Genomic DNA, 27,102 nt, shown 5'->3' on the forward strand with positions numbered 1-27,102 from the left:
GTGGGACATCTTTGTGGTGGCCATTCTTCCAAGTTCAAGCCTTCGTGCCCCTTCCCATATTCTTCTCAAAACATCTGGTCCCTTATTGTTCTCCTACTAACCCTATGAGGTAAGTCACACTGAAAGAATGTGTCTTACCCAGTGAGCTTCATGGCTGAGCAGGAATTATATACATTTTGTATATAACTGAGCAATAGCCCAATTCCTAAATGGATACCATGCAAGGCTGAGGACGGAGCAGTAGTTTTCTCCGAATAAGCTAATCTACAGGAACATCAGAATTTACCAAAACATCTTCTGAGCAAATACTATAAAGCCACATTCAAAATGAACTGATACTGAGGTACTAATCCAATTATGCCCATGACTCATGTTTTCTACTGCAGAAACATTTACAAAATGTTTATTTTATACATCTGCCTTAGCATCTATTGTAGGATAGTTCCTGTCACATAGCAACTAACCCCTTCTACAGATTCTATTTGAGGGGAGATGATAATGGAATTGCTTAAAAGTGGTGCATAAACACTCTGTATTGACAAAAGAAAGAAACGTCAAAGTTTGCACAAAACCTATCGATCTACTCTTATTTCTTAAAGTCTTCATTGACTTTAATGAGATGTTTGGATGTGTAAATCTTATTTGCCAACTGCTGCCAGCTCTAACAAAACATAATATCTAATTACTTGTACAGGAGATACAATTTCCCTTTCCCAGCTAGCTGCACAAACTTGCCAGTTGTACCTCCCTGACAAAAGAGTATGGATCCAGACTGTATATAGTGACACATGAACAGATGCTATGTGAAAAGTAAATATTTATCTTAAACTTGTCTATGATGCTGACACTAAAAACCAGCCTTTCTTATTCGAATTCTTCGTTCCAAATTCAACTGCAAGTATTAGGCAAGGCTTTTACAAATAAAATGGACAAAATATAGGGACCTATGTTTTGATACTACACTATAGTAAGTAGAATCTAGGAAGCCGAACAAGTCTGAGAAGATTTCAGCTAGTATTGTTGAATATACAAATGAAGACATTAGTTTTCAGAGCAACATAAAAAGATTGTGCTGCTCTGGAGTTGTTGTTGTTTTTCCTTTCAAAAATTCCTCTGTGAAAAAAAAATAGAAATATTCTCCAAAGAATGTGTGGGGAACTCTTTGTCTTGATGAAATCCTTGATGCAATGTGATCACCATGTTAAGAAATTAGCCAACCTGTGACACACTTGGTTTCATTTGAAAGCAAAGAGTTTGCAGATTTGGACAAGAAGAAAGGGGGATTGACTGGCATTTCCCACTTATTCCTCCTGAACATTCACTAATTTGGCCATTGTTATTCCAGAGAATTAAGCCTATAAGCCAAGTAAACAGAGGGCATGGGGTGGAAATGTCCCTTCCCTTGGTGAAAATATAAATTGGTCTGAGGTGCTGCAAACCCCCAGGGAACACTCATTCTTGCTGTGTTTTCTTTTTCAGGTGGCATATTTAGTAGCATTTAACAGATACAAGTAAAAGAAATCACTATTTTAGACAGTGCTTGCCTTTCATTTGCCAGCATTGTTTATCCATTGTTTGGGAAAAACAGGATCTAAAAAGGTAGGAATCTTAAAGAGAAATGAAAATGTTCCAATCAACATGAAGCTTATTTAGTCTTAGAAACTGAATACTTCACCAAACAAAGAGAATAGACAATTTGAGGAAACAGATGCCTTTGAAATACACTAAAGAGGCAGAGTGCCAAAGGGGGAATGCCATGTGTGCTGCTTGTTTATGAATGATGGATAACAATTAGGGAATATGTTTCTGTCACAGCATTGTTTAAACAAAGAAAAACAGGAGAAGAGATTGAAAAAGCTTGAAAACAGGATTGGGAATGTTGTTCCCAAGACAATAAAATATAACTGAACATCACAATAAAGAAGAAAACTGCACTGTTATGCCACCATGGCAAACATAATCGACTATGTTCAATACACAAAAGCTCCAGGTAGGTGGTGTGCTACTGAGAACTTTCATGAGCATAACTATTTGAGAGACAGCTCCTGGAGCACACTGATAATAACAAAAAAGAACCCAGAAACCACAGTTAAACGAAGGCATTGAATTTACACATTGTGAGATGTGCATGAGTGGTTTCATCTGAATAGCAAGCACTATGACTCAGAGAGTAAGCATTTCTAGCTATTACGCATTTTAGACGCCTTTCCTCTCTTCCTTGTCTATTAACATAACATGTGTTCATTAAAAGAAAGCATTACAGCAGTGCTATCCCAAAGTGCCTAGAATAGAATGGAGAAAGCAGAAGGGACAGCAATCATGGAAAAAAGAAGAAATTGAGGAGCATATTTGCTCATCTCTTGCAGATTCTGTTGACCTAGTTCACATCATTTTCGGTCACAGTGGCTTAAATAAGCCATTGTGATTTGTGTCCTAGGTGCCCACAGCTGTCTGTTCCGCAATAAATTCTTGCATGTAGGTTGGTGTGGGTTTTGCTGTGGTTAACAAACCTCCCAGAAAACATGAGCTGTTTTAGGGTTGTGGGTGGTTTGTCAACCACACCAACAATCCACCTTCACTGGGTTTGGATGACACAACCACCTATGAGTGGGAAGCAGGTTATGGAATGGGTACCTGCAAACCACAGTGGCATCCTTAAACTATTGTGGCTGAAAATTAGCATGTGAAAACTCTCATTGTTTCCAAAGTCCAAGTCAGGGATAAAGGTCTCTTCAAAAGGTCCTGCTCATCCTTCTTGATTATTTTTGCCATTTATTAAGTACTTGGCTCAACAATATTACAATTGAGAAGGAGCTTGGAATTGTTATAGATCACAAGCTAAATATGAGTCAAGAATATGAAGTCACTGCAAAAAGGGCAAATACTATTTTAAGCTGCGTTAATAGAAGCATGACTTCCAAAACACAATTCCCATTTATTCAGCACTGGTTGGACCTCATCTTGGAGTTCTATGTCCAGTTCTAGGTACCACGATTTAAGAAAGATACAGACAAGGGTTCAGAAGAAGACAACAAGGATTCAGGGACTGGAAACAAAGCCCTAAGAGGAGAGATTGAAAGAATTGGGTATGTTCAGCCTCAAGAAAAGAAGACCGAGGGGAGATATGACGGCATTCTACAAGTACTTGAAAGGCTGTCACGAAGACAAAATCTCTTCTCGATCATTCCAGCATGCAGCACATAATAATGGACTCAAGTTTCAGGAAACCAAATTCCAACTAGATACCAGGAAAACTTTCCTGCCCGTTAGAGAAATATGACAATGGAACCAACTACATAGAGAGGTTGTGGGCTCTCCCACACAAGTCACATTCAAGATGCAACTTGAGAAAGGTGGTACAATTTGGTGTCCTGCACTAGCAGGGGTTAGATCCAATGGCCTTCTTGAGCCCTTCCAACTCTACTGTTCTATGAGTATTTATTTTACTTATGCATGTTTCTATACCACCCAATAACTGAAGCCTTCTGGACAGTTTGCAACACTTCAAACCATAAAATACTGCAACATAGTAAAACATAGTGTAAAACCTTTAAAACGTTGAATTGTATAAAACCATAGTAAAACCTAGTAGTGGGGGGAATATCTAAAATATAACAGTAGATTTAATGTAATAAGACTGAAGAAGTTAAGAGAATTTTTTAAAGTCCTCACCTGGAATTAAAAAAAAAAAATCAGGCAGACATCTCTGAAGAAGGCATTCCAAAAACAGGTTGCCATATGTGAGAAGCCTTCTCTTTTGTAGCCTCCCTCCTCACTACATTTGGTGGAGGGACCTGGAGGTAGGCATCTGAGGACAACTTTAGGGTCTACACAGATTCCTACCATGTTTGTTTAATTATGCTTATTTTATTGTATTTCTTTGTTGTTCAGCATATTGTATGGTTGTTTTTAAACCATACCTTTGCTACCCATATCAGGTATCTTATCAGGAGGAGAAAAAGCAAAGCCTTTCAGTGGCAGAAGTGAACTGCACATTTCAAAGTTCCTATTTTCACTTAACAGGGGTGAATAAGTGCCATATAGGTGTGTCCTGTCATATCACAGATCCGTGCATAAGAGGTTACCAGTTTTGGGGGGGACTGACTACTCAGATTCTGATAATGAGATTGTCTTTGGAAAGCTCCCAGCCTCAGCTTGACTCAAGGTCTTGAGACTCCTCAGGGTTTATCTATGGGAATGATTAGACCAAGGGCAGATGATGGGCCCAATCAACTGGCTGTGGGAAAGGGAAGGAGCTGCAGCACCCTGAGGGAGAAGACTTGAAATGGGTAGTGTTTCCAGTGGGGACCTCGCACTCCCTGATGAGGTAGACCCAACTGCTAGGTGGGCCTATTGGATTGAATTAGGGATACAGCAGGAAGAGCAAAGGCATGCCTGGTTCCACAGCACTCCTCTCCCCAGAGACAAATGGAGAAGGGTTCATAAATAACGTTTTGGGTAAAGAATGTCAGAAAGGGTTCAACATTTTGCTCAGTGTATGCTCAGAAACTTGAATGTAACAATAAAGACTTTTAGCAAAGGGACTCTGGCAAGACTGACATTGCTTGGAGAGAGAAGCATGACTCGTGACAGAAAGAGTATGAATAACTCTGGAACAGAACTTGACAGTGAATTGCATAACCCAGTTATATACTTGGCTAGCAAAAGGTTCCTGCCACTGTAGCAATGTGACTTGGACCTGCTGTGTGTTTTTTGCCAAAATAATTAAACATCCTTTTGGGTCAGGAGCTGGCAAGCTGTAGCATGGGCACGTGTGGTTTCTATAATATTTCAAATCAATTTCCATAATTCTGAAAATATTTCCAACAGATTCATAGCCAGTTCTTTTTTGTTATTCTGGCTCTTAAAATGAGTGGGATGAAATAAACCACAGTGAACAATGAAGGAGTTCTGTATATGGAAAACTTTGCTTTCATCCAAATCTTGACTCATACTTGAAATGCCAATTCAAAGGGAGGAGTTGCTGGGCATTCTGAAAACTGCACTGTGACACTAAAAACAACAGCAGGACTTTTCCAGTGGATTATTCTGTCACAAAGAAAGGTGTTATTAGGAGAGAGAGTGCACTTTATCAAAAAGGTATCCAGTGTGCAATATTATTTGTTTTATGAGCCAGTTATATTAATGTTAGACCATGTAGAAATTATGCATGGCTTTCTTAATTATTTTAATTTTTACATACAGTCCACTCTGTACATTTTTAGTCAAATTTAAACATTTTCTAGCAGTAAATGTACAATTGCTCCCAACTTAAAACAAAAAACAAGGAAATCTCAAGAAAGTACAACAAGTAATAGCCCCATGAAAATTCAACTACTTTATTGCTGTACTGCTTTCTTAGTGAACTTTCCTTATTGATTTCTTATTGGGCAGATTAAATTTTTAATATAAATAAATAATTCTGATTCTCCCTCACACCCAGAGTTAACCTCTGGGGAAACAAGGCCACATTCTCTCTATCTCCTATGTCTACCTTCTCTGCTTCTCTTCACCAACAGCCACACTTGCCTCTAGGGCTGTCAGACAATATCCAATGTGACATCATCCCCAGTGTAAATTATGCTGTACTAGAATCTCTAGCACAATGCCAATAGCATGTACTAGATCAATAACAATGTTACACCAGGTAGCCTCTATCCTACTATCACTGTAAGTACAGTTTTCCTAGCTTCTTTCCTCAACTGCTGAGCCGTTAGGGTGGACTCATTTCAGTCTGATGTCATAGCATTTATTTTTTAATTAATTTATTAGTTCTCTATCCTACCTTTTCTTACAAAATCAAAGAAGCTTATATCAGTCTCCTGCTCCTCCTCTCAATCTTATCCCCACAGCAAGAACCCTGGGAGGTAGGTTGGGCTGAGAGTCTGTGACTAGCCAAAGTCACCTAGTTGGCTCCATGCCCCAGCAGGGATTAGTCCCCAGGTCTCCTAAGTCCCATTTCTATGCTGTTAACCACTACACCACACTGGCTGTCTTACAGCTCCTACCTAAGGAGGTTTCAAACAGTGCAACCAATCTTCGATACTTCTTGTTCTGCAGCTCAAATTGGGAAATGCATGAAAATATAAACATTCTGTGTTTCACGAGTGTAAAAGACCCTTACAGATTACCTAAGACTGGCTTTAGACTTGTCTATATGACAAGAGAGGTCTTGCAATAAATTTCACCATGGAAAGTGACAAAGGATGTGGGGATTTTCTTTCCTATTTTTTGTCCTTCTTTTGCTTTAATGTCCACACATTCTAATTCATATACCCTTGCACCATTTCCTTCTTCTTAGCCTACATGCACCTTTTTGCACAAATGAATATGCATAAATCTCATGGTTATTTCTTTTAAACAAAGGCATACTCTGTATAGTTGCAATTTCATGGCTAGTGCTAGAAGGCCAAGTTCAGCTTCTGGGGACTCTCGCAGCTTGAAGGAAGTGTACAGCAGATTTTCTCAGGGCATCTCAATATGGGGGAGCAATCTAACACCCAGGTTATTTTCCTATACAAAACCAGAAAGTATCTACTTGTGCTTATTGTTCTGCCTTATTGACAAATGTACCTTCTTAGTTGCTCACGTTGAGAAATAGTTCACAAATTGCTATATAATAATAATGTGGTATCTGAACAATAACTGTGAACACAATGCAGGCAATAATAATTGTAGGGCTGTCAAAACTGTTTATCTTGCACATATGAATGTGCCTCTTCCTACAATCATTGTTTTGCTTGCATAAGCAAGTGGAAGTCTTGCCCAAATATGGAAGGTAAGAAGGAATACAACCTCTGGCAAAACAAATGTAAGTTGACAGAATGAAAAATGGAAAACAAATATATATTTATTACAGCACTCATACAAGCCCTTTAACTAAATAGGCTCCCTGTGCAGCTTGGAGAGACAACATATAACAATTCTTCCTCTCAAGCCTACAATCTAAATCTAAGCCATGACACACTAGGGATAAGGGGGTGGGGAGAGAGATTATATAATTAAGACCATTTCTTAAATAATCAGAAACTGGAAGCCAATAAAGAAGGTGGTCTCATCCCAGGCTAAAAAACAGTGAAGAACTGCTAAGGAAGATCAGGAAAACTGCAGAAAGACTGAATAAATTTGCATCAATTAGGTTTTCACTGAGAGTAATATTTGGTAGACCTCTTTTCCTGGACCTTTTAAATTGAATTTTGTTGGGAAATGTATTGGAAAAACTAAATTAAGTTTCAGGCCTAAGTCTCCTGAATCTGGATGAGATACACTTCAAGTTTTTAAACTTACTTAGAATGTAACTAATAAAAGATCCTTTCAAAAGGGGGGGGGGATAGGATTCACACGTAAGCCAGGTTGCATTGAAAATTATGTTAATTCGTTCATTCTAGAATCAGCAGAAAGAACAGAGGTAACCAAGGTTGCAAATGACACCAAATATTCCAGGATGGCAAACCCAAATATACTGAAGACCTTTGAAAGGATCTATCCTATATAATTGAATTAACCACAAAATGTCAAATAAAGCTCAATGGAAGAAGCATCGTGTTATGCACACCGACACACTAAACACAATCCACAATTCAGTACATATGAATTAGAGAAAAAGGCCTTGATATTGCATTGGAAAAGGACGACAGACATCATACTACTGGTTACTAAAAAGGCCGCTGAAAATAAATCTGCTAGAGCCCCAGTGCTCTTATTTATGGCATAAGCACATTTGGAACACTATATAATATGCGGATTGGGACCATGGAGGATTAAGAAAGCTTTAACTTTTAGCCTAGACTCCACTGGCCCTCTATTTTCAGCCAGAAGAAAGCTCACACTGGTGCTAAGAGAGAAGCACCGAACTTTTTTTCTTTTATGGGAACAGAGACGCTTGCCACTACTTTAGCTTTAGAAAATCCCTTGCAAGTTTACAAAAACAAAATAGAAACTGGAAAAGAAAGTGCTTCCACGGTGCGGACAGAGAGACCCACCGAACATAATGGGACTTACTTCCAATCAGACACGGAAGTAGGAAGACACGGTCAGGGTCTGGCTGGGCCAGAGCCACATGCACGTCTCAGCCAGCCCGCTTGTTGAGTTTCCTCCGTCCCCTACGGATTGTGAGACGGAATCCTGGGAGAAAGCCACGTCTTGCCAAGCCAGCCACGGCCTAACTTCTCATCGCCCGCCCGGGAGATCGCCAGCGTTAAGGGGGAAACTGGGGCTGCCCCCGCCCGCTCAAGGCTCGCGCGCGAAGGGTCACAGGGACTTCGCGCGACCAGCGATCACGTGCCCTTTCTTCCGAACACGCTGCCGGCTGGATTCCTGCCGCCGCTGGCGGCACGCGAGGGGATCACGTGACTTTTCGTTCGGGGAGGAGGGGGGATTCCTTGACGCGCGCTGGTAAACAGACAACATGGCGGCGACAGTGGCAGTGGCAAGGGCGCCTTTCGGCTTCCTCCAACGTCGAGGAGGTTTGGCTGCTGCCACCCTCTCTGTTTCTTCTTCCTCTTCGTCCTCCCTGGGCCTCTTGAGCCTGAGGGGTTTAGCACACGGGCGCTGCTCGGCCCTGCCCTCTGCCGCGAGAGGTTACAGTTCTGAGGCGAAAGGAGGGGAAGAGGAGCTGCGGGTCCGATATTTGGACGATGAACACAAAGGTAACGGCAGTAGCCCCGAAGTAGAGGGGGCCTCGTTTACCTCCGGGCAGTCGGTTTCCACATAAATGGTGACGCACTGATTGCGCACTGGTCCTTTAAATCTCTCCGTTTAGCGCGGTTAATCTTCCTTGTCGCCGCTGCTCATGCGCAGTCTCCTTTCCGCCGAGGAGTCCCAGTAGACGTTGGATTTTGTGTTGAATTCATTCTTCTGTTTTACACACAGTTTCCCCTTGCCAGGAGAGTTGCTAGTAACACGGGGAGGGGAATAGATGTATATTTAGGATTCCTGATATACCATGTCTGGAAGTACTGTCTCTTATTTGATGATAATAGGACCTAATTTTTCATAGTGCCTATTTCAGCTTATCACCATTATAGTTTAGACTATGAGAATATAATGATTGTCCCTATTTCAAACATCAGGTGTGAAATACTTTTACAAAGGCTTACAAGGGCTAGCCAGCCGTTCTGTATGTACATGAATAGAATTGTGCTCTAAAGTTGGAATCTTGTGCACACTTCATTGGAATAAGCCACCTCCCTTGGTTTGCTTAGGCTTGTGCTTAATATCTCAATAGCTTTGCTTATATTTTTAAAATACGATCTGGCAACTCTTTATAATATATATGTGAGACTCCTAGCCCAACATAATAGTGATGTTTTTCATTTGATCCATATTTTGAAGTGAACTAATCTGATATGTGTTTTAGGACTAATGTGCAGAATGCAGTTAACTTTTGGATTCAAGTTTCTTAAAAGTCCAGGTTTTTGCTCAAAAATCTATCAAAATATGCATTAAAATAGTCGTGCAGATTTTAGAGTAAAATACAGTTAGAAGCCCATACTTTGACATAAAATATAGTTAGAAATGCCTATTGTTTAAGAAACTGTGGGTTAAAGTATTTAGATACCATGCTATGCATGCTAGATGCTGTTTCATCAATCATGGGAAAATTTGGTGCACCAACTTTGACCATGAAAAAGCATTCCATGGTCAGAGTTAACTGAGGTTCTTGCAGCTAGTGGGGTTCTTTCTCTCAAAAGTCACAAGTGAGCTTTTGGGGCCAGCATGGGAGCAAGGAGAGGAGAAATAGAGGTCCGCAGTGATATGAAAATCTGTGAGCAGTGGAAAAACATTTAGATGGCTGAAATCAACCATCAAAGAATTTGGGAGGGTAAGATAAGATGGAGGCATTCCTTGCCTCCACACTTCGCCTGTTGTCCATTGCATGCATGCAGTCCCAGTTTGTAGGATTACAGCTAGCCATGTTGGATGGAACTTTTATTTAAATGCAAATACAGTTGTGTGTTTTAAAAAAGTTCCAGTATAGCAGAGGGATAGGACAGAATGAACTTATGAATGAACATGTACAAAACTCATACAGGCCATTAATATCCTAATCTGTAGATTCTTATCCATAGCCAGTACAGTACATTGTTGATCTAGCACCAGGGAGATCTGGGTTCAGATCCTGACCAGTCATGAAATTCATTATGAGATTTTGAGTCCATAATATGATCTTCCTCCCAGAATGTCAAGTATGCTACCTTGAGGTTCTTGAAAGAAAAGGAAAACATTTAATAATGATTTAAGGGTGCAAGGTTCACAGTTCTTTAGTGCTACTACTCTAGCTCACCACAACATGATTTTAGTTCACCCCATCTGGTATCATTTTCACTCTTCTTCCATTTGGATATTGTTATTGTTCTGGGGATCAGATTGAGTCAGTTTTGAACTCTGGGCTTATGCCATAATTAAGAAGTCCTGTTTTCCTCTGTTCCTTAAAGACCAGACTAGACCTTGTGTGAGAGAGCTGTCTTGTGATTGGATCTCCTGATATATCTTTCTTTGTATAAAAGCAAGTGAGGGGATTTGATTGGAGATTCAGCAAATTATTTCCCTCTCCTCCTAACAGCTGCAAAGTGAAACACACACATTTCATTTCACTATTATATTTCTATATCACCCAATAGTCAAAGATCTTTGGGCAGTTTTGAAAACTCAAAATCCTCACAAATACACATCTTTTATAGAGATTATAATAAATGTATAAAACTATTTGCATTCAAAGAAACAACATACATACACACACATATATATATATATAAACAATTTTAACAAAAATGCAGGACCTAAATTAAAAACCTGATCATATGTTTCCATACTCATGAGAAAAGAGAAACTTTTTAAACTGGAGCTGAAAAGATAACAGTGGTATTCCATACATGGAGGTGGGCTGGGAGATACCTACAAAAATGTCCTTCCCTTGTGACCCTCCCTTGGTGAAGGAGCTGAAGGAGGACCTTGGATGAGGAGCATAATAAACAGAGTGATGCTGTATCATATACTGCAGTCTGAAGGTCATATAAGGCTTTTATAGGTCAATACTAGCTCCTTGAATTGGATCGAGAAACATACTGTGCAATTGTACCAGAATGAGTGTTAAAATGCTCAAACCTGCTTGTCCTGTTAACAGTCTGACTGCAGTATTTTGCACAAGCTGAAACTTCTCAATTGTCTTCAAAGGGAAACCCACATAGAGTACATTGCTGTAATCCAACTTTGAGGTTACTAGAGTATGGACAACCAAAGCCAGTTTATCTCTGACCAGATATACTTCTTGCTCAGCCAGCAACCACAGTTGCTGGAAAGCCCTCTGTGCCACTGAGGCACAGTATCTCAAGTGATATACTGTGCCAGCAGAACTCCCATGCTACAAATATGGGGTGCAACACTGTTCAAAACAGAATGAGCACCCTCTGCAGGGACACTACTAGTTGAATTATTAGTTGGAACTTTGTTTTCTCTTCTGTGAGACGATTGCTCTGCACTAAAAACTGCTATATGCATAAAAGGGCAATAGCAGTATGCATATGTAAGTGACATTTTATAAAGCCCCTCGAAGTAGTGAAGTTTTTAAAATCCTTTAGCAAAACACTCTAGGGTTGGTAAGAAGATTTCAGTGAACTCATATGTGGCTGAATAGAATCTTGATGCATTTTTTAATTTCTTAGCCTGCTCTTAGCAGTATGTGTGTGTATCAAAGACTGTTAATCCAAAAAAGGATGGGGGTAGAAGAGAGAAAGGAAAAACTACAGGAGTAGAATCCTATCTTCCAACTTTACTCACCTACTCAGTTCAATTGAGGAGTTTGCTTTCCATTTCATCTGTTAAGCAGATCAGGTGTCTTTCATTAGGCAAGTTGCTTGACATTACAATACTTACATATATTTTTAAAATATGGACAGTTGGAGCCAGTGTGTAGCATTTAGGATTTGTTTAACTGTAGCAATTCTACAATAGTCTCTAAAATTATATCCCATGTGACTTTGTCATAATAGTTTCTAAATAACCAAAAAGAATCATTAGTATATGAGAGGTATGTGTTTAAGTCCTTTATGAACTAATTTTCAATTATTACATATTCTCCGTTTAGTTGATTGCAAGGTGTTTACTAACTAGCTCAAACAACCAGTCCAGACATGATACATTGGTGAGGCCATATAATTTCATGTATTCTAGCTGCACCTTTCTCTTCCCACTGGAATGCCCCCTTTTCTTTCATTTTGAGGCTGTATTTTCAGCCTCATGTAGCAGCCAGCACAGTTCTTTCTATGAAACTGTGAGGAGTCAGAGGATAGGGATCAGAATCATAGAATAATAGAGTTGGAAGAGGCTGTGAAGGCCATTGAGCCCAACCCCCTGCTGTTGCAGGACACAATGTTACACCATCTCACTCAGATGGCAGTCCAGTTTTTTTTTGAATGTCTCTAATATGGGAGAGCCCACCACCTCTATAGGCAGCTGGTTCCACTATTGTATTGTTCTGACAGTGAGGAAGCTTTTCCTGACGTCCAACCTGAATCTGGGTGTTGCAACTTGATTATTCCATGTCCTACACTCTGGCATTAGCAAGAAGAAATCTTGACCTTCCTCTTTGTGACAGCCTTTGCGGTATTTATAAAGGGATATCATGTGTCCCTTCAATCTTCTCTTCTTAAGACTGAACTGCCCAGTTCTTTCAGTCTCTCCTCATATGGCAGTGTTTCCCTATGGATCATTTTTGTTGCCCTCCACTGGACCAAAAGCCAGAAGTCCCCATCACATGGTTGAAACAGTTACAACTGCAGGAGGGGGAATGAGAATAATCCTATGATCTTCAAGATACTCTCCTAGGGAGTATCTAATTTATTTTGTTATATTTATGTCTCATTTTTTTCTGACAAGGAGCTCAAGGTGGCTTTCATAAACCTACTCCTTTCCATTTTATCCTTATGACAGCTCACTGAGGTAGGTTAGACTGAGGATCAATGACTGGCTCAAAGTCATCCTGTGAACTACATGGCCAAGTGGGTTCTAGAACCTGGATCTCTTGTGTCCCAGTCTGACACTCTAACCAGTACAACGCATTGGCTATCCCCACCTTCTCAAATAAACAACTAATTTCTTGTTATTTTTACTCCTATTTATAGGAATTGTTGTACTTGGAATAAATAGAGCACATGCAAAAAATGCACTTAACAAAAATCTTGTAAAAATGGTAAGTGGATAAATCTTCAAGCTTCTCTTAATGTGAAATACTGTAAATACGTGTTGATAACTTGCATGCCTTTTCTCTATAGATGTCAAAAGTTATGGAAGCTTTGAAAACTGACAAAAAAGTACGGACTGTTATATTCCGAAGTGAAGTTCCAGGCGTATTTTGTGCTGGTATGCAAATTTAACTTTTACTATGCATTTGGATATCATGCTTTATCAAACTTACTTGCATATAAAAAGCCAAAGCGTATTTCGCCAAATAAAGATAATTAACTTTTGTGGTTAAGAAGCATTTGTTATACCTTTTAAAAAAGATAACCTGCTATAAGGCAGGTACAGAAAATAGAGCAGAGTTCCTGAACAAATCTGTCCATATGTTCTCTCTCTCTGTGTTACATTTTTGTCATATAAACAAAAATAAGTTTGGCAACATGTTTCAAGGGAATCTATGACTTGGTCTCCAATGGTTCTAATCTAAGCTACTCAGTCTTTTTATTGGTAATACTAAATATTATACACCTTCCTTTCTGCTTTCAAGATAAGATGAATGGGAGGTGGAGGGGCTGAAAAAAACACAGTCAGTTAGACACTGATATTACTGAGCAAGTTTGGAAGCTGCCGTTTATTTGCACAGTGTGCAACACAGACTTTCCTTGCAGTCTTCATTGCTTAAGTGCACAAAGAATATGAAAGAGTTGTACTCTGCCATCTTTGTGGCAAAGGGATTATAAACAATTCAAGATCACTCTGAAGAAGGGTGTGAGAGAGTGGTTGCTTATCAGTTCCGTGGGATCTTTTCTGTGAGATCTTACAGCATTCATTCTGTCCCTTTTTCAATAGGGCTGTAAGGCAAGATCATGTAACATTTCGGGGGCAGTTATTTCAAGAACTAGGATACAGTTTTTTCACTTTTCATCCAGTGAAAATCCTCCCATCACAGGACATACTCACTTTTAGAACATATGAGGGGACTAAGTTTGGACTAATTAACTGAAGGCTAATCTATTTATTTATTTAAAACAGTTTTATGCCACCCCCATCGCAACGAAGCCTTGGGGCGGCTCACAACAGAAACAAATATATAAATACATAAATAATAACAATATAACAATAAAAAATTATTTAAAAACCCCCGGTGCATCTCAGCTAAAAATTTAAAATCCTATAAGTACAAATAATTTAACAATTAAAATAAGTTTTAAATAAAAAGGTTTTAGCCTGGTGCCGAAAAGCAAATAACGACGGCGCCAGGCGGACCTCTCTGGGGATCTGGTCAATTTGATCTAGATTGATGAAGATTGATCTAGTCAATCCTTAAATGATAATGTTTGACAAGATATAAAGTAGACTGTTGCATGGGTTAAGAGGGCATATGGAGTAGATTTGCTATGCTATGAGTGGGTAAGTTATTCTATTATAGTTTTAATTTGGTTTCTAAGATATTACCCATCCCAGACATCTGATGTGGGTATGAGGCATTATTGAAAATCTATAAAGCCACTTTTTATTTAAGCTGTGACACATGGTTTTATTTTTATTATTATTGTTTTTACTTGTTAAACATTCTTTTTATGTTTTCTGGCAAAAGAAAAGCATACTTAGTACATCATTAGATTTTTGTCATCTTTAGTTTTTAATATATGGCTTAGCTATTTCTGTAATATGAGTGGGATGATTATATGAAAGGCTTGAGTCATATTTAATTATGTATACACGTGCATTTGGTCTATAAAGCATAACACTTTCCCCCCTTTATGTAGACAAGTGGTTTGTTTTTAGACTAGGTAAAAAGACTTAAATAGCTAGCTTTAATTTTTGTAGTGAGAGGCGTTTCCTCCACACATTCATTGTAGATATACAAGTCTGTAACAACTGCTATGGAGTACTCTTCCTGAAGGGAAACTTGAAGCAAAAATTGTTCATTTATCAAATATATTGTGCAGCTTTGACATAGGCAATTTCATACATTCTTTAGGAAGGACTTTCTCATTCCTAAAGAATGTATTTTCTTCAGAAATACACTCTTTTTCATTATTCCTTTTTCTGTGAGTATATAGCTATGTTTAGCACTATACTGAATTAACAAATCTTGTTCATATGAGCAGCTTTACCTACTTTACCTGTTTGGTAATTATCTTGACTCATTCCCTGATGACACCTTGCTCCTCCCCCTTGCATGCACTTCTAAACACAGATAAATGTGAACTGCTCTGCTTGGCTATTTTCTTTAAATCTGTCTCTTCTTAGGGCAGATAGTATATTAGTTTTGAGATCTCAGCAAAATGTTTTGTCAATAGCAAAGAGTAAAAAGAGGAGAGGAGAGGATTTTTAATTGCTGTAGTTTCTGGGCACTTTGTGGAATTGATACTGTTTTAGAATGTAAGCTTTCATTCCATATAATGATCACTGTGTTCAAGCATTGAAAGATTTATTTATTTGCTTAGGCCTTCTCCATATGATTTATCCTCTACCCCTTTTTCTTGGTCCAGTGTCAACAACATTCCTGATCTCCTTGATTGCAAACACTGATTTGAAGCTAAGCATGGTTAGTGTTAACATCAGTGCAGGTTTAACACTGCACTATGGTTACCTACAAAAAGGGAAGGGTGGAGTGAATTTGTGTGGGTGAAATGGGAAAAGAAAATAGTGCATGAAACAGGATGCTCTCAATATCCTAACCATGTTTAGGGGATTTGGGTTATTATGTCTGCACTAGGCCTTCTGCATTTCAAGTTTCTTTCATTGTCCATTTAATCTCTCTATGGGATGTATTGTACATTTCAATTGTTTAGAAAATTATTTGTATCAGTAGTTACTTACATAGTATGCATGGTTCTGTGAAACAAAAAAGATAGTCAGGAGCCTCTTGCTGGGGCTGATCACATGCTAACCCTTTGCTGTTTATGCTCAGTTTGCTTTTCACAACAATATGAATGATGTCATTAAGATTTGTATGAGCTGATACTATTATAAAATTTGTGTATGACTGTAACCAGAAAATGTCGCTTGCAGGTGCGGACCTAAAAGAAAGAGCCAAAATGCACTCGAGTGAAGTAAGCTCTTTTGTTTCAAAAGCAAGAACAACAATTAATGAAATGGGTAAGTGAAATCCCCCTGGTCATAAGCAAAATTGTACTATCAGTTGACCCTGAGTCTTTGACCAACCAAAATATCAACAGGTTTTTAAAACATTTATGTATATTTGTTTTCAAACAGGGCAGTGTTCTTACAAGATTTGTAAAGAACAATTAATTTACTTCATTAATATCCCCAATTTGTGTTTATAGAATAATTATGCATATTCATTAGGAAATACAAGTGCTTTTCTTTTGCTTATCTCCCAACTATAGAACTGATTCAGTATTCAGTGCTTCTTTGCTAGTTCTCTTTTCTAGAAGCAAGAACTTTAAAAGAGGCTTTGGTAGCATTTGTGGGACTTGGGTGGATCCCAGGTCCTTCCCCCTTTGATATATCTGTCACCCACTACTGTCCTGTAGTATTTTCTATGTCCGTGGTGCCACATGTGTTGGAAAAAAGTCTTAAATGTATTTCATTCTAAACTCCTCAGTCCCTGAACCTATCCTTCTGAAATTTTGCATGTTTCTTTACTAGTGCCACCTTTTGCTGTGTGTAATTTTCATGACGATTTCCCATAAAATTGTAGGAGCATAAAAGTTTTCTGGAAGCTTTCAAACTGAAATGGCTGTTTCTGCACAAACCTCCCTGTATGTATTCATCTGAAATTTGACACACTTGATCGTCTCAGAAAGGGCAATTATTTCTGCAACCTCTGCCCAATTCTACTAAGAACGTAACAAATTATTGATAGTTTTCTTAAAAAATAAAACAGAATCTGTACCTGTTTTTCCAGAATTTAGCAGGCATAATCTCAGAAGAGACTACTATGCTTGCAATTTTCCACTCAAGACAAAAAGGAAAAAGTGATTAAAACTATTTGGTTTTTTTCTCCATTAAAAAATTACTGGTGAGGTATGAAGATCTGAATTTCTAAATCAAGATTTGGACTCAGGTTGAAGCAGGTGGATTCCAAATTGGTCTGTTTCCCAAATTTTGTGGTCTGTTCAGACACCTTTGTCTGAGTATAAATGTATAGGATTGCATTTTTACTGGGTTCAGTGTTAGTTTTAAAAGATTGTAGAACAAAAACCATAGACCTGGGGTACTTTAAAGACCGGTAAATGTCCCCCTGGACTAGGCAACTTTGCTTGGTGATTAGAAAAGTAAGACGTACTTCATGGATAGGCTGTCTCTTTGAGATTGGATTTGTGTTCTTTTTTTAAATGCAACATATTTGTAATTGTTGTTGAAACTGCTTTGAAAGCACTTTCAAAGAATGAAGCACATAAAGTACATAGGATACCAATAGAACCATTCCTAGCTACAGTCCAAATCCTAACAAATATATGTCAACTAATATGGAAAACAAAACAATGGCCTGCAGACTGGAAAATTCAATATACATTTCAAGTCCCCAAGAAGGGAGATGCAAAAGAGTGCTGCAACCATTAATCTCCCATGCAAGCGAAGTGATGCAACAAAGAATACTACTCTATAGGGAGCAAGAAATGCTGGGCATTCAAACTGGATGCTGAAAAGGAAGAGGCACATGATATCATATTGCAAATATATGATGACTACTGGGGCTCATCAAAGAATTTCAGAAAAAAGATCAGTCTTTATAGACTAAAAACTTTGACTGTGTGGGTCATGAGAAGTTGTGGATGGTCCTGAAAGAAATGGGGGTGCCCTGGCATGTAATTGTCCTGATGTGTAACCTGTATCATGGACAAGAAGCTACAGTATGGACAGAATATGTGGAAACACCCATAGGCAAGGGTGTCAGACAAGGATGTATCTCCCTATCTGTTCAATCTGTATTCAGAACCTATCATAAGGTTAGTATGATTACAATCAGAGGAAGAAGTGAAAATTGGTGAAAGAAACATTACTAATTTAAGATATGCAGATGATAGCATTCTACTGACAGAAAACAGCACTGAGATGAAACAACTCCTGAAAAAAATTGAAAGCAAAAATCACAAAAGGAGGACTGCAGCTGGATATTAAGGAAAAAATTCATGTCTGCAGAATAATTACAGAACTTTACAGTTACTAATGAAGAAATTGAAATTGTGAAAGATTTCACATACCTTGGTTCACTCATCAATTCAGAGGGAGACTGCAACTCAGAAATTTGAAGACTTAGGCTTAGAAGGACAATAGTGAACAAACCAGAAAAAATAATCAAGCTTAAAGACATTTTACTGGAGACCAAGGACATCATCATTGAAATCATTGCATTTCCATTCAGAATGTATGGTTGTGAAAGCTGAAAGAAAGTAAAAAAAGCTGACAGGAAGAAAATTAATGTATTTGAAGCATGATGCTGGAGGACGGCTTTACAAGTATCCTAGACTGATAGAAGGACAAACAAGTGTGTCCTGGATCAAATCAAACCAAAGCTATCCCTAGAAACAACACTGGCAAAACTGAAGCTGTCACATCATAAGAAGGCAAGACTCACTGAAGAAGACAGTCAGGGAAGGTTGAAGGAAGAAGATGAAAAGAAAGACCAACAATGAGATGGATTGAATCCATAAAGGAAGCCACAGCCTTGAACTTGGAAGAACGAAGCTGCCATGGACAGGACATTTTGGAGGACTTTCATTCATAGGATCGCCATAGGTCAGAGATGACTTGACCACACATAACAGCAACAATATCCAGAGCAGCAACGGGGAACCCCAGACACTATTGCCTCACCTCCTTGATTCTCCCCCCCCCCCCCCCCCATTCACTAATGCTGCTTGGTGGCAGCTGGCAGCTGCAAGAAGACTGTGGGAGAAGAGCTGAGGCCAAGTAGAACTGACTGCCTCAGAGGCAGGGTTTAGTGTCTGGGCTCTTCTTTTCCCCAGACCTCACCAGGGCCTGAGTGGTGGCCTTAGGCAGGCACTGAAGGGCAATGTCAAAAGGCATCACCCATTTGGCACCCATTCTTTGCCTGCTTTGTGCCTGTTGGACAGGTGGTATGTGTGCACCCATGTGTGTTTTGTACTACAGCTGAGAATTGGGTAAGTGAGTTTTAGTTTTCTGCCTGGAGATGGAGGGGAGGCTTAGGGGTGCAGCCATTTGGTTGGTTATGAATAGGGAGAGATATGGTGGTGGAGGATGAACTTGCCCACCTAGGAGATGTGGGAACAGACATCTTATACCTGTCCCCTTTTCTGGTTCCCTCCCCCCGCCTCCCCAACCAAATGGCTTCTGGTAGCCATGTCAATCAGCCCTCTGGCTTGCAGATGCTACTGTTAAATGCAAGGTCAGTTCAGAATAAGTCCTCCCTCATCTATGATATGACTGTTGATAAGAAGGCCGACCTGGCTTGCATCACTAAGACGTGGGTGGGAGAGGCACGTTTGTCCCATCCTCCCAGCTCTGCCTACCTGAGTATTTGGTGTGGCACCAATGTTTCTTGGAGGATTGGGGATGGAGAGGGTGGCCATAATCTTTAAGACTACTACCTCCCTTACAGACTTCCAGTCCAATCATGTTCTGAGTTTGAGAGTTTTTACCTGGTGTTGGACTCTCACTGATTAGGGATTCTGCAGGTATACCAGCCACCTTGCTGCCCAGCAGTCTCCCTGCCTGAGTGGATGGAGGTAGTCTCAGTCCTGGTGTTGAGGACCCCCAGAAAGTTGGTTCTGGGAGACTTAAACATTCAAGGCAAAGCGGCTTTATCTGGGGTGGCTCAGGATTTCATGGCTGCCCTAACACCCCCCCCCCCAGCAGCACTTAAAACATGAGTGAGCATTAGTGGGAAGCTCTCTGGAATAACATTGCTTACACTGCCTGTCAAAAGGCAGGCAATGAGAGTGTCTAGTATATCTCCCTAGCCAAACTGTTCTATAGGCTGTGTACAAAAACTGAGAAGGCTGCATTTTTGTGTCTAATCACTGTAGCCCAGATAGGAATAAAACATTTGAGGAGGACCTCTGTGGTAGAATAAAGTTCCTGATGGCAAGTCCAGAGTTTATCTCAGTTATGAATAGCACTTTAAAAAGGCAAAGCAAGAACCTTACATTGAACTTAAAAACCAGTTGGTAACTAATGCTGACAGCAAAGGATTGCAGCTCTGTGCTTTATTCTTCTGACTCCTTGCAGAACTCTGGGCCAATTGAAATTTCCGGCCTTTAAGGACAGCCCAACATAGAGCACAGCACAGTATCCAATATAAGGGACATGAATGACCAAGGACATTTTTGAAAAGCTGGTATACCAGATGAAGTTGTTAAATGTACCTTCTTAACGGCTGCAATGGATTAACTGCAACAGAAGCAAGCAGCTAGCTTTATTGCCAAAAAGGCAAAGTATTTAAAATCATCTGATAGTTATTGAATAAAAATAAGTTATCTTCAGCAACTGGAGGTTGTTGGATTGCAAAGCAAACCAAAGCAAAAACTATTTTATACAAACATGTTCAGTTTTTCTAGTTTTGTGTCTAAAACAATTAAATCTAGATTTTTCATAAAACAGAGCCAGGTGTTTAATAAAACATTTAGTGGAAGTAAACTATGGATGCATAATTTATATCTGCGGACATACTGACCATGTGTGAAACAATCACTGAAGACAGCGATATGACAGATCCCTTTCTTGGCTTGCTGTACAAGCCCAGCACCAAGCTATGAGAGGAAAGGCTTTCCCTAGTTGCATCCAAGTGACTCCCTTTCCTTGGTCAAGAAACTAGGGCCTAGGGTACATTCTTTGTATAAATAGAAGGCTGGATGTGGTTACAGGAGATGCATGTGGCCCTCTTGCTATCCATAATAACCAGGCATATTTAGCATCCATGCATGCCTACCAAGTGAAAGGAGGGTTTCATTGGTTATTTATTATGAGGATCCATCTATGTTTGGATGTCTTGTGATCATGGTGAACTGTAGCAAGTCTCAAATATTCCAGTATGCCTACTTTGTGTCTTCTGCAAGCCAGTTATAGGATTCCTACTGTGACTGTGAAGTGTGGAGTAGCTCAAAGGCTTAAAGCACTGACTTTTCCTGCTAGAGTACCGTGGTGCTTAGAAACTGTGTCCACAAGTTGTAATGATCTAACTTTTAAATTTCGATTTTAGAATTGATTTTGGTATGCAAAGAATTGAGTTTTAAGTCATATATTCTGTAATCAATACCACTTTCACCAGAAAGATCTTTCAGACATTGTAATAAAATAACATTTTTCATGGCAAAATCCATGGAGAGATCCAGCAAAGCCATTATTTATTTCTTTAGCACTTTTATATACCATCTCGTAGCCTCACAGCTCTCTAGACAGTTTACATAATAAAAGCCAACAACATAAAACTTCATAAATAAAACAATTAAAACCACAGTATTAATAAATAATAAAATGATAATAATAAAATAATAAACATGATTATGATTATGTAATATGTTTGCATCAAATAGAGCTGAGTTGGAGCTACATTTGGTTTACCTTTCCCTCAGTAATCTAAGAACTAAAAAGCTTACATCATAAAGGTACAAACGGTTTGATCTGGTCACCAAACTACTAGACTTATGAGCAACTGGTACGGTGTTTAGGAAGTGGCAGCTCACCCATCCATATACCATTTGAGGGCCAAAAATTTTGTCATAGCTGCATGGATAAAAGAAGCAACATCTGTTGGAGAATAGTGTACATATTTCCAGACTGTCTAATCTGACTGTCTTTTTTCATGGGGGGGAGGGTCTTACCTCCTCTGTGACCCCTGCAGAAGGAGAAATAGTTATGACTGGTTATACAAAATTGTCTGAATTGGAGCTGATCCTACATAAAGCAATCAGATTGGATATTTGGACATATGGAAGGTGATCTCTCCTAAATGGCATCAACTTCATTCATGTAGATTATTATGTGATTAACTGTCTTCTTTTCTGGGCAGGGGGCATGCTCATAAACCTGACAGTTTTAGAGATACTACTACTTTTATAAGACATCAGACCATTTTTACTTTAGTATGTAAGTAATTTGACAAGGCCCTTGGACAGCAATTGAATAATGGAAGACAGGATGGAGTTCACCTACATTCAGGCTGGATTTTTGAAGGAAGAGTTTTCTAATTACTGCTTTCTTGACAGGAGATGGCAATTTCAAGGATTCGTTTTCTCCAACAATGTTAGTAGTTATGCATACAGGAATTCTCTGGATTGTAGGCTTAGTGTTGAATAGCTGTTGAAAGTGAGCTGTGATAGTTGGTATGCCTTTCAAGAATTTTATTTTGTATGAATACTCTTCATCTACTGTTCTTCTTTCATTCATAAGTGATGGAAATTTTCAAGTACTTCAAATATTTTCCAGCAATCATAACAGTTTGCTGCTTTATGTATTTTGTGCAGGGATATTTGACTCTATAACTAATCTTTGTTGACATACTGGCTAAACACCACTTTAATATAAAAATAAGCATTTGTATTGAGCTGGAAGCTATGGATTGTATACATTGTAACTGAGAAAAGCATCAAAGCTTGCTATTTTTAGCATCGCTTTTTTAATTCTAAAAGTAGAATTGCATGCTTTGCTGTACAAAAACACTATGACTTCTTGCCCACTTTTTTATTCTGTCTTCAAGTTCTTATTACTAATGCAGGTCCATTTATATATTAAAAGAAGTTGGCTAAAAAAGAACATTAATATTTAATAGTCAAAGGACTGTTAATCTCAGATTAAGTATGCTTGCATGTATATCAGCTTCAGTAGGGGCCATATAATTGTGCACAGTAATTTTTAAAAAACCAGTGAGGTGGATTTTCTACAAAAGCAAATCAAATCAGTGTAGGGTTTTTGTGGGGGGCAGGGAATAATGCTCTAAATCAGTTGAGATCTGATTTGGCATTTTTAAAACTATATTTAGTAAACAAAACTAAGAAAGTGAACCATCTAATTAACATGCTGCTATACCATGTTAAATGCTGCTTAAATATATCTGTTTTTTCAGTAACCCATAATAGATGAGCAGTAAAACCAGATTAGCAGGAAAAAAAAATTAACAAACTTAAAGATGCAATCCTATGGGTTGTGACCCCATTAGATGGAATTCAAAGTCTTGCAAGTATCCTTTTGGACTACTGCCAGTGGGACGGGGGAATTATATAGGTAATTTATGCCTTTCCTTGTGTTTTTGTTTATCTACATGGGTCTGTGAGTCTGTCTAAAGGAAGCATGCTGTTGGGGCTGGGGCTGGAGCTGGAGAGGCCACAAAAAGCAATGTATTCTGGACTCTCCTCTCCCCATCAGCTGGAATGTTCTCCTTCTGACCTCTTCAAGATCCTTGAAGGCCACTTTTGTGACATTGAAAGGCAGCCTGAGCAGTACCTTCAGTAGCAGCTGTGAGGGAGAAAGCAGCAGGAGGGATCAGATAATGGTGTCTCCCTTCTGAGATCATAGCTGTGTCTATGGTCTTGGAGGAGGGATTCTTAAGAATCCTGTGGTTTCTGGGGTACGCTCTTTGGGCCATAGGATTGCTTTCTCCATTACAATCATGTGCACATGGCTGAGCTCATATATACATACATAGTTAATTTAGTTAAATTAAGAATATATATCCTTTGTTATATTCAAAGCTTTACCTGGAATACCTGAAAATATTTCAATTCAACTGCATATATTTTCATTACATTTGTTAAATTTTAAGAAAAATAATTAATGTGCTAAAAACTGTAATGTACAAGTTTTATCTTGCCCAAAGAGTTATGCATAGGATACGTGCTACTAAAGCATAGTCACATGAAAAAGATGCAAATTTAAAACTTGAGTTTAGAAATTGTCATTCATTCACTATACTATATTGCTAATTCAGCTTATAAAATAATGTGTTTTTGAAGTAGAAAATTTTCTGTCCTGCATTAATAAAATAATATTCTGTGGCAGTTGAAATTGCAAAGTCCTTCTAAACTCCTAAACTGACCTGGTTTGCCTGAGACAAAAAGCCATGGTGGGTTGTAGCACTTGTTTCTTTAGACTTGTTTGTTGTGATATCTGAACCCGCCACAGCTTCTTCTACTTGTTTTGGTAACCAGGCAGAGGCCATCCTGAGAACCCATGGTTTTAGTTGGCTTGTTTTAAGTTGTCTTATGTTGTATGAACCTGATACAATAACATGTAACTGACTTTTCCCAAGTGGCTACAGAACTGCCTAGCATGAGCAAGGAAAAACACAGCCACACCTTGTCATGTCATTACTGCCAACTCCCTCATTGGTGCTGGTCACCAGTGAAAGAATGAAAGTTCCATAACTTGTTCACAACCCTTATTTCATTGCTTTGGAAATATGCAAACAGGTTATCTTTTTTCCTACCATTAGCAAGTATGCAGATTCACCTGTACATTATTACTTTATTTTGCCTTATCAGTAGTACAGATCACTGTCCCTATATAAGTGTAGAAATCCCATTTGTTAATTTCATCCTGTCATTGTATTGTATCTTGAATTCACACTTGTCAGCTCCCCTCACAACACATACTTCGAAGCTTCCCTTGACCCCAAACTTGGAAAGCGACAGCTGAACAAGATGAAGCTATTGGGGTAGGTCAGTATAATTACTGCTGGAGTATGGGTATACTTACTGCAGGATATGGGATCACTTTTTAATTTTATTTTTATATTGTCCGCAACTACAAGTGTGTATTTACAATTCTAATTTTCTTAGAAGCATTTGTACAGAAAAATATTTTGGGGAAAGGCCAATTCAAAATTTTCTGGAAAACCCACACCAGTGCTTCTCCATTTAAGAAGGACCAAGTTCTTGTGTAGCTAAATAGTAAAGAAACCTACTCCTTTCAGTTCTGACCCACGTCTTTTCATGTAAATGTACAGCCAGCAGTAGCTAACATTACCACCTTGGTTTTTAAGGAGATTACTATTAGCAAATTAAACCTTTCCATACTTCTTCTTCTCTTCATCATGTAGTCACTCCCACTTGTCATGTCGCACAGATCCAGGAACTGCTCCCTAGTCACAGCTGCTGCTCATTTTATGATGTAATGTAAATAGTCAGGTGAAGACTGCTAAGTCTCTATCTTGAATTTCAAAATCATCCTGCCATTTAGTTTTTCATTGTTATCAGTATCAGTAAATATCTTTTTGGGCAGCATTTAGATTGAATTAAGAAAAAAGACAGTATAATATCTTAGAGAAAATAGTAATTTCAAGGAATTAATTTTGTTTTAGTAAAGAAATGCAGACTAGATACAATGTATCATACAAATGATTTCAGTATCTTTGTGATGTTAATTGTTGCTTTTCTTTGCAGCTAATCTTCCAGTACCAACTATTGCAGCAATAGATGGCATTGCATTAGGTGGTGGTCTAGAATTGGCTTTAGCATGTGACGTAAGAGTGGCAGGTAAGGGTTAGTCTTATTTTTACAATCACAGCACTCTAAATGATATAGAAATTTGTCTATTTCTTGTTTAGGAAAGTAGTTTTATTTTCAGGTAGTGTATTTCCTCTTTGTAATTTTGAATATATTCCTGAGGCATTTGTAGTTTTTCATTGGCAAGATACTTTTTGGTTAACATCTGCAATGGATACATCCATTTTGAACAAAGTGGTTTCTAACTTTTGTCAGTGTAGTACAGGTACTGGCATAAAAGCTGATGGACAAGGAGAAAGCCTAAGTTACTGAATAAAAAGGTTTTGGCAGTTGCTCACCATATTTGGCACAAGTTATGTTGCTAAAAAGCCACTGGCTGAATTCACAATGCTACAATCCATACTCAAGGTTGAGTGTAGGTTGTTGTTGAAACATGGGTTGTTGAGTCATATGAATCCACCCATGCTAAAAAGGTATGGTTTATTAACTACAGACAACCCATAAGGAGAACCCATATCTGCTTGTTGGTTTGTGAACTCTGAATTGTTCATGGTTAATAATCAGGCTTTGTTAGAGCAGTTGGGTTTATACAGCACAACAACCCACAGTTCAACAACAAATAATTCAGTGACCCACACATTCTCTTCAGTGTGGATTGTAATGCTTTGTGAACCCAGTCACTGAGTGTTTTTGGTATTGTCCAAGAACTCTTGAGAAGAGAAGAAATAAGGCAGATACTTAGCACCAACTTTGCTACCTGTCCCTGTTTCAGCAGTCAAGACTGGTCTTCTTTCCCAACAGAGTCATTCCACTTCAGTTTCTTGAGCTACTGATATCTTCTGTTACTTCAGCCCTTTGTAGTTGTATTTTAGGAACCTTATATATAAATTTAGTAACATTTTATTGGAAGAAAAAGAAAGAGTTTTTGATATAACTACATTAGATGTTCTGGGGTGAAGAGATCTTATGGAAAAATGTGTGATTTTAAAGAGCTGAATTTGAAAAGGAGGATAAAAGGGGAAAAGAAGCTTGAGTGGAAAGGAAATGTATACATTATTTGCTCATTCATTTTGCTCTTGCTGTTTTTCCTCAAATCTTTTATGTTAGGGGTTTATGCCCCATGCTTCTTACAGTCCTTTGAGAATGGTGGTCTCAGAAATAGTTGCTCAAGGCCACCTAGTCAGCTTTACAGGTAGGTGGCAATTTAAAGCTAGTTTGCTTTCAACATGCTATGCTGGCTCTCAAAATATCATCGTAGCACTCTTTTCTTTGAACAAATCTTGACTAGGATATAGAATAGTACATTTCTTATGTATTAACACTTCATTGGGGGTCAGACCTGTATTTGTTGTTGCCACCAATTCTGTTCTCATCCTTTTGATTCTATATGGGATTACCTTTGAAGTGTGTCTGGAAGCTACAATTGGTACAAAATGCAGCAGCTTATCTGCATACTGGTGCATGGTATTGTGGCCACATTTCTTCTGCCTTGAAAGATCTATGGTGGTTGCCAGTTGCTTTATGA

At 38.7% G+C, this 27,102-nt stretch overlaps 1 protein-coding gene and 1 long non-coding RNA gene across 9 annotated transcripts in view; one reads left to right on the forward strand and one right to left on the reverse strand.

Moving 5' to 3' along the window:
* Positions 1-8,228, reverse strand: part of LOC123031635 — a 15,316-nt gene extending 7,088 nt beyond the window's left edge. The window contains exon 1 of the long non-coding RNA XR_006416341.1: positions 8,002-8,228. This is a non-coding gene — a long non-coding RNA (uncharacterized LOC123031635). The remainder of the gene's footprint in view (positions 1-8,001) is intronic.
* Positions 8,229-8,359: 131 nt separating this feature from the next.
* AUH (AU RNA binding methylglutaconyl-CoA hydratase) overlaps positions 8,360-27,102 on the forward strand; it is a 49,822-nt gene continuing 31,079 nt past the window's right edge. For all 8 annotated transcript variants that reach the window (XR_006416339.1, XR_006416340.1, XM_044446840.1 and 5 more), the window contains exons 1-5: positions 8,360-8,648; positions 13,122-13,189; positions 13,272-13,359; positions 16,201-16,287; positions 25,515-25,607. Coding sequence is in view for 6 of the 8 variants with exons in the window: in XM_044446840.1 (XP_044302775.1) it covers positions 8,408-8,648; positions 13,122-13,189; positions 13,272-13,359; positions 16,201-16,287; positions 25,515-25,607 (577 nt within the window). In the remaining 2 variants the exon portion in view is untranslated. The remainder of the gene's footprint in view (positions 8,649-13,121; positions 13,190-13,271; positions 13,360-16,200; positions 16,288-25,514; positions 25,608-27,102) is intronic.

This window comes from Varanus komodoensis, unplaced genomic scaffold (genome assembly GCF_004798865.1).
Source record: "Varanus komodoensis strain SLA01 unplaced genomic scaffold, ASM479886v1 scaffold5, whole genome shotgun sequence".
In the NCBI taxonomy this organism is placed as follows: domain Eukaryota; kingdom Metazoa; phylum Chordata; class Lepidosauria; order Squamata; family Varanidae; genus Varanus; species Varanus komodoensis.